We start from the raw sequence: 6973 nt of genomic DNA, 5'->3' as shown, positions 1-6973 counted from the left end.
TTTTGAAAGAAATTATGAATTTTCACTATATAATCAATATAGTCCCCCCCCCCCCTCTTCACCAGAACCCCTGACTCAGTGGCCATGAATTTCACAATTTTGGAAGAGGCATTCTTCCTTATCATTACAATGCACTTCCTTTGTTTGAATAATACCCAGGAGCAGAGAAGAAGATTTTGAAAGAATTTATTCATTTTCCCTATATAATCAATAGAGCCCTGCCCTAACACCAGGCCCCGGGGCCACAAACGTCTTGAGTCAAACTCAAGGGCTGTATTTTACTCAAATCTGAGATTTTTTCTCAAATCGCTGAGTTTAACTCAATAAAGTGTGCCACGAAACTTAAGTCTTACTCAATTAGAGTTTTTTCTTGAGTTTTTCTCTAAAATATCTGAGATTGCTAGGTAGCTGTCTCAGAAGTCAACTCAACACAAAAATGGCTGCCAGACGCATTATAATGCAAAACATTATTAGGCAAGAGAGGATACCACGTCGACTTCAGGATAGATCAAATCCACTAGAATCGTTAACAGAGGAAGAAATTTTTATGAGATACAGGTTTAGATCCGCCACTATTTTCTTCATATGTAGTCTCATTGAAAACCAACTAGAACATCTGACGAAGAGGAGTTCGGCTCTGCCACCATTGTTTCAGGTGTTACTAGCACTTCGTTTCTTTGCTACGGGTGCGTTTTACCAACTTATTGGGGACTCGCTGGCTATTTCCAAGTCGACTACAGGACGAGCTGTACGAGAAGTTACCTCCCTCCTCTGTTCGCTAGCCAGACAGTTCATTCGCTTCCCATCAATTCCTGAAACTGCAGAGATACGCACTAAATTCTACAGTTTAGCAGGTATACATATCCAAGATTTGATTATCTGTATTGACATGACAAGTCTAAAACAACTGCGTTCTTGGCAGTTACTTACCTCACGATGTACAGTGCCCGAACGCTAGGCCTAATGTTACGTCATAAAACATCCAATAAACACACTTTCAATGACTTTTAATAGTCTGTTCCGCAAAGCAGCCTCCACATTCTTTATATCATAAGAAAAAAGTATAATAAAAAAACCAAAACTATCTGAAATGTCGCACACAATTTTCATACTCCATGAACTTATTCCATTTTATAAGGGAGATAACTCAGAATCAGCTGCACAGAAGTATGATTCGCGAAATTACCCAGATTTCTATATTTTCGGAAGTTAATCCAAGCTGTGTTTCATGACATATTTCAATTTTAGCAATTAATTGTTATGGGAATGAATAGATTATTATATTACACTTCCTAAAATGAAAAAAAAATATAGCCTTATGAAAACAAAGATCTGCAATATATATACATTGGGGGAGGGGGGGGGGGGTTAAATATAAATATTTACATTTGCAAATGTTTTCCCTTATATAACACTATTGAAAGCAACGCGTATCTATATCCGTATAAACACGGGTTCCTCGAGTCATAAACGTTCGACGTAATTTCTCAGTGACGTCATAAAGGGTCGACGCGCAAACAATGGATCAAATACGTGCCGTTGAGTTTGAAAAATAAAACATTTCACGCGTTAAAGATTATAATCAGGAAAATATAAAATATGAATAAGTCATAAATGTAAATATAAGTAATAATGTATCATTTTTAAACATCTATCGGATATAAATACGGGTTGGTACGAGATCAAATTTACCATAAAGCCCTTCGGGCTTTATGGAATTTGATCTCGTGACCAAACCGTATTTATATCCCGATAGATGTTTAAAAATGATACATTGTTTCTTAAATATTATTTAAGTCAGGTGCTATATATCTTGTTTACTTGTGTTCATGTAGCTGACTCGTGATTTTTGCATGAATTATTGATAATTTCTTTCTTTCTAATGTCTTTTCCAATAATTTATGTAATTTTTCATTCTGGCCAAATATGGAATAAATATTTTAATTAATGATTAAAAGAAAAGACAAAAGGTCATTATCACCCCCCCCCCCCCAAAAAATCGAATTTAAAATATTTTGAAATATACTGATGATTAGTAAATATGTGAACACTGATACGTTTATTATTGGTTTTCTCGTTTTATTTAATTTTATAAAAGGTTTTCCTAATGTGGTATGCTGTGTCGACGGCACATTAATTCGAATTCGATGTCCTGCCCAGAACGAGGCCGAATATGTATGCAGAAAGGGTTATTATGCATTAAATGTGCAGGTGAATATAATCTATTGTAATTATATGTACATGTTTTTTTTCCCTAACTAATTCATTTTTCAATTGCTTTATATGTGCAGGTGAAAATAAAGTATCGTAATTAAGTCGTATTATATCGTTTTCATTGGTTGCCAAATTTCTCTTTTCCACTATTTTTATATGAAAACGACTCGTGTGATATCGCACATTAAGAGGTTTTGCAATACAATTACAAGTTTAAATATAATATTTTAACCATAGAACGTTTTTTGTTTGTTTGTTTGGCCACCAATACCTATAATAAATGATTTTTTGTTATGCTCATCTGTTTTTCTACTCAAGATGATATTCAAAGTCTTTAAGGATATTTGTTCAAGATCACATTTTCATAGAATATATACAATTGTTTCTTCTGATGATAGTCACGTGGTTTTAGTCTATGGCAAGATTGAGAGATAAGGATAAGGATCAATTTAAAGAATGACATGCTTTTCTCAGATTGTATGCATTTACATTGTCGCAAATTTGATGGTCAGACTGATTTTGAAAATATAACATATTATATGTAATAATCGAGGGAATATACTACATGTATAATTTTTTTTGTTTGTAAGATTTAGCAGAAACCTAACTTGTTTTTGTACTTGCAACCCAACCCAACCCCCCAACCCCCCAAAAAAAAAGAATAGTAAATTTACTTTCTTTCAGATGGCCTGTAATGCCTCGTTTAGATTTGTGAACTGCGTTGCAAAATGGCCGGGTAGTGTACATGATTCCCGTGTGTTTAGAGAATCGTCTCTTGCTAGACTCTTCGAAACTGGTAAGGCATAAATAAGAAAACGGAAATAGGTGATTTTTCTATGACATATAAATTATTATAATAATGATTAAAAAAATTATTAGCTTCAAAAGGGAGGAGAATATTCAGTCATACATTAACATATAAATTTTTGCGAGTAAACGGTATTTAAAAGGGCATTCTAAAGTGCTTTACTTTTGGAGTTAACTGCTGATATTTTTTTTGTTTTAATTTCCATTCAGAACATAGAATTTTTATGCTTACAGGAGCGCGAAATGGTATTATTTTGGGTGATTCAGGATATGCTCTCAAGAGGTACCTCATGGTTCCATATTTGACTCCCAGTAAAAGAGCACAGGAGAGGTTTAATACATCCTTATGTCGCACGAGAGTAGTAATAGAACAGGCGTTTGGTATCCTAAAAAGGAAGTTTCCTTGTCTACAGACAGGTTTACGGGTGGAGCCCGACAAAGCTTGCGCTATCATTGTGGCCTGCACAGTTCTCCACAATCTTGGGATTGAGAGACATGACATTGTAGATCCGATACCAACTGTTCAAGGTCAACTGATCGACGAGGTGGCTCTGCCTGCGGTAGGAGGGCAACACAAAGGAAAGCATGTTAGAGATCACATCGCCAATGTGTTTTTTGGGCATTGAATACGTAAATAGAATCGATATTTAAATAGATATATATACTAAAAAATAAAATTTCATTGATGATTTATTTGCATTTATAAAACTACGTTTTATTTAATTCTTTTTCAACTTCAATAACAATATCTCTTCTTTTAGCTTCTCTTTTTCTAGACTTAAAACTTCAACTTCTTCTAACATCTTCTTTTTCTTCAAATGCATCAGCTCCATTTCTAACTCTAACTTTCTCTTTTCTGTCTTGAGAAGATCTTTCTGTAGAATCAATAAACTCTGTTCCTTTTTGTTTTCTTTATTAGAGCGAGGTGGCACTGAGGTGTACGTGTCTGAAGATGAATCTTGACCCTCGCTGCATGTTGAGATGGATGCCACCTGACCCCTTTCCTTCTCTAATTCTGTTAAAACAGAATGATGTAACTATTCAATGATACATAAAATAAAAATATGAGTAACTTTGAGCAACCCGTAACACTTTTGTTTGTTTTGAACATATTTTTTGACAATCAAAAGGATCAGAAACAAGTTTTTATCAACTTACTAGTTCCTCTCCTTAATATAACACAACAATTATCATGCAAAATAATATATATATATATATATATATATATATATATATATATATATATATATATATACGATTTAACACTTTTATTTTGTGCTTTCGCGCAAGGATTTTGACCCCTCCCCCCCCCCCCAAAAAAAAATCAATTAATTAAAAAAAAAACGCACGATTTTAGCGCTTTTAAAGTGAAAAATCTGTTGAGGATTTTAATACATGTACGTATTCTTTGCGTATGTCTAGGAAATAAACATACATGCTTTTTTAGTCCCCTACCGGTGAAACCGGAGGGGACTATAGGTTTCCTCTGAGTCTGTCCGTCCGTCTGTCCGTCCGTCCGTCTGTCTGTCTGTCCCTCTGTCTGTCTGTCAGTCTGTCCCACTTGGTTTTCCGCACTTTTTTCCTAAACGCTTGCAGATATTGAGCTGATTTTTGGTATGTGAGTGTATCTTGATGAGTTACAGATCAAGTTTGCATTTCGTTCCGCTTCATTGATTCTTGACGGAATTACGGCCTTTTCAATTTTTTCGGGTTTTCCACAATTTTCTTCTAAACGCTTGTAGATATTGAGCTGATTTTAGGTATGTGGCTTTACCTTGATTAGTTACAGATCAAGTTTGCATTTCGTCCCGCTTCATTAATTTTTGACGGAATTATGGCATTTTCATTTCTTAACGGGAACGGAACCAGATTACACTTGCCGGTAGGGGACTAGTATTGCTAATGCAATACTCTCAGAATGCTTGTTTTCACTTGATTTACTAGGTAATTCGAACTGCGTATATCCAATATAGTAATATAAAATCTCACGAAATAGTATTAAGGTTATTACTAAAGGTGGTTACATGTATTTCATTTACATCAAGAAAGTATTCTTACCACCAGAATCAAAACCTGAGTCTAATCCCTGCAAGGACGGCCTTCCCTCCAAAGTATCCAACATGGCTTGCTCAACAGGGGTTGGTGATGGGGGCTTTGGACCTCCACCTGTGTTGGGTCTTATAATTTGGGACAGTTTGTACTTTGCTACGTTAAGAACAATAATGATAATAAAACTTATTTTAGCTTGTCAAACTCATTATTTCTTTTAGAGACTCCGTTGTAAATAAAAGAGTGTTACCCATGCGCGGATCTAGAGGGGGGTTGGGGGTTCCAGAATTTGCAAAGTTATTAAAAGTATACACTGAAGCAAGTAAAAACGAATTTGGACCCCCTCTAGAAAACGTGGACCCCACTACCACCACAATTTTTTTTTCACGTTGGGGAAATGGATTTTTAGATTGCTTTTGTTTTGTTTTGTTTGTTTGTTTGTTTTTGTTTGTTTTTTTTTGTTTTGTTTTTGCTTTGTTTTGTTTTGTTTTTGTTTTGTTTTTTGTTTCTTTTTTTGTTTTTTTTTGCTTGTCGAGACATTTCTAGGTTGGAAATTTTTTGATTGCGGATTGACCCACCCTGGAAAAAATTCCTGGATCCGCGTGTTACCGATACATGTACATATATATTACGAAACGATGCTATGAAGATAAAAGACAAGGTTTGATTTTTTAACTGAAATGTGCTTTGTATTCAGAATATAGCCAGAATAACAAAAAGTAAATGATTTTTAGATGTGTACCTCTGGCTTTCAAATTGGCATACTGCTTTGATGCCTCCTTCCCTGTCCGAAAGTAAATACCTAATCTGTAACAGAAATAAACCGGAAATAAGTTGTGAAAAGAAATATAGCTCAATACTTGCAACTCTTCAGTATGGAATGAATATGATAAGTTTTATGAAGACTTCCTAGATGGAAGGGGGAGGGGGGGGGTTGCATGTGCGCCCATCAAATCCACCTCCATGACACACATAAGTAATTTGCAAGTTTTTTCACACTTAAAAAATATCAATATGAAAAGTAAATTAAATTAACTGAAAAAATTCTTTGCACTTTAATCTTTGTTTCAGTGAAAATCTTTAAAAAGGGGAAGGGTAGCCCGGGTTACAAATAGTACGATCTTTTATGCTAAACTATTTGCTGTATGATATATTATCACCATGCTAAGTTTATATGGAAAATGGACCTGACATTTATTTTCTTCTTTTCTTTTCTGAGCACTTTCTATTTGTATATATAGTCTGTTCAAAGTCTTCCCAGATGACGTGTTATTAACTCAGTAAAAAGCTCATAAATTAAATAAATCTATAATTTAACTTTACAAGATACAAGCAAGAATAATTTAAAACTTTATAGAATTTTTTTTTATAGAATTTTTAAAATGTATTAAATAAATTATCAAGGTAAGAAAATAATAAATAATTCTTTGAAATAAACATACTCGTTTACAGCTCTTGCTACATCCTCCCAGGCAGCTTCTCTCTCTACTTTTCCCCTCCCCGGTCCTTTAAACTTTCCAAAAAGTTTCTGCTCATTTTTTGAAACAAATTCAATTAAAACACTCTGTTCTAAGTCGCTCCAGGAAGGTTTCCTTTTTGGAGTGGATGCTGCGAGGGGAGTTTCGACAGCCTCGAATATTGTTTCGTTAATTTTGGAAGGATTTTCAACTATGATATCATACAGTACATTCATTTCTCGCATAATCACCGGTGTGAGATTGACTTGTCCGGTGTGAGACAGCAGTGTGAGATTTTTCTGTCTTACACTGTGTATTACTACGCCGCGAACGATAACGTAAACATTCCGTCTTTATATAAAGAAATTGTAACAATGTTAAAAAATATTACATATACTTAAAATGTTGTCATTTGACTTATTAAGATAAACTTATTTTCATTCAAA

The 6973-nt window shown here is 34.4% G+C and overlaps 3 protein-coding genes across 3 annotated transcripts; 2 read left to right on the top strand and 1 right to left on the bottom strand.

The window, feature by feature from the left end:
- The first annotated feature begins 436 nt into the window (after positions 1-436).
- Positions 437-958, top strand: LOC133205068 (uncharacterized). The gene has a single exon (XM_061340810.1). It carries the CDS (start codon positions 437-439, stop codon positions 956-958), a length of 522 nt encoding a protein of 173 aa, XP_061196794.1.
- A 1940-nt stretch (positions 959-2898) lies between these two features.
- Positions 2899-3647, top strand: LOC133172017 (putative nuclease HARBI1). Its single transcript, XM_061306820.1, has 2 exons — positions 2899-3010; positions 3256-3647. The coding sequence occupies exons 1-2, from the start codon at positions 2899-2901 to the stop codon at positions 3645-3647; spliced, it is 504 nt and encodes a 167-aa protein (XP_061162804.1).
- A 93-nt stretch (positions 3648-3740) lies between these two features.
- Positions 3741-6772, bottom strand: LOC133205067 (uncharacterized). The gene is made up of 4 exons (XM_061340809.1): positions 6513-6772; positions 5813-5877; positions 5080-5226; positions 3741-4036 (listed from the first exon to the last, which is right to left on the bottom strand). Exons 1-4 carry the CDS (start codon positions 6770-6772, stop codon positions 3741-3743), a joined length of 768 nt encoding a protein of 255 aa, XP_061196793.1.
- Between the last annotated feature and the right edge of the window lie 201 nt (positions 6773-6973).

Source organism: Saccostrea echinata, unplaced genomic scaffold (assembly GCF_033153115.1).
Source record: "Saccostrea echinata isolate AGI-Se365-2 ecotype Australia unplaced genomic scaffold, CSIRO_AGI_Sech_v1 ptg000054l, whole genome shotgun sequence".
In the NCBI taxonomy this organism is placed as follows: Eukaryota; Metazoa; Mollusca; class Bivalvia; order Ostreida; family Ostreidae; genus Saccostrea; species Saccostrea echinata.
Note: the sequence above shows the minus strand (reverse complement) of the source record. Positions and strands in the feature narration are given on the sequence as shown.

What these genes read in the sequence shown, in the direction of transcription:
- LOC133205068 (XM_061340810.1), top strand. Translation starts at nt 437, where the DNA reads ATGGCTGCCAGACGCATTATAATGCAAAACATTATTAGGCAAGAGAGG.
- LOC133172017 (XM_061306820.1), top strand. Translation starts at nt 2,899, where the DNA reads ATGGCCTGTAATGCCTCGTTTAGATTTGTGAACTGCGTTGCAAAATGG. An exon ending in TGCTAGACTCTTCGAAACTG is followed by an intron (nt 3,011 to 3,255) that starts GTAAGGCATAAA and finishes TTATGCTTACAG; the next exon opens with GAGCGCGAAATGGTATTATT.
- LOC133205067 (XM_061340809.1), bottom strand. Translation starts at nt 6,772, where the DNA reads ATGCGAGAAATGAATGTACTGTATGATATCATAGTTGAAAATCCTTCC. An exon ending in TGCCAATTTGAAAGCCAGAG is followed by an intron (nt 5,227 to 5,812) that starts GTACACATCTAA and finishes TTCTTAACGTAG; the next exon opens with CAAAGTACAAACTGTCCCAA. An exon ending in CTCAGGTTTTGATTCTGGTG is followed by an intron (nt 4,037 to 5,079) that starts GTAAGAATACTT and finishes CTGTTTTAACAG; the next exon opens with AATTAGAGAAGGAAAGGGGT.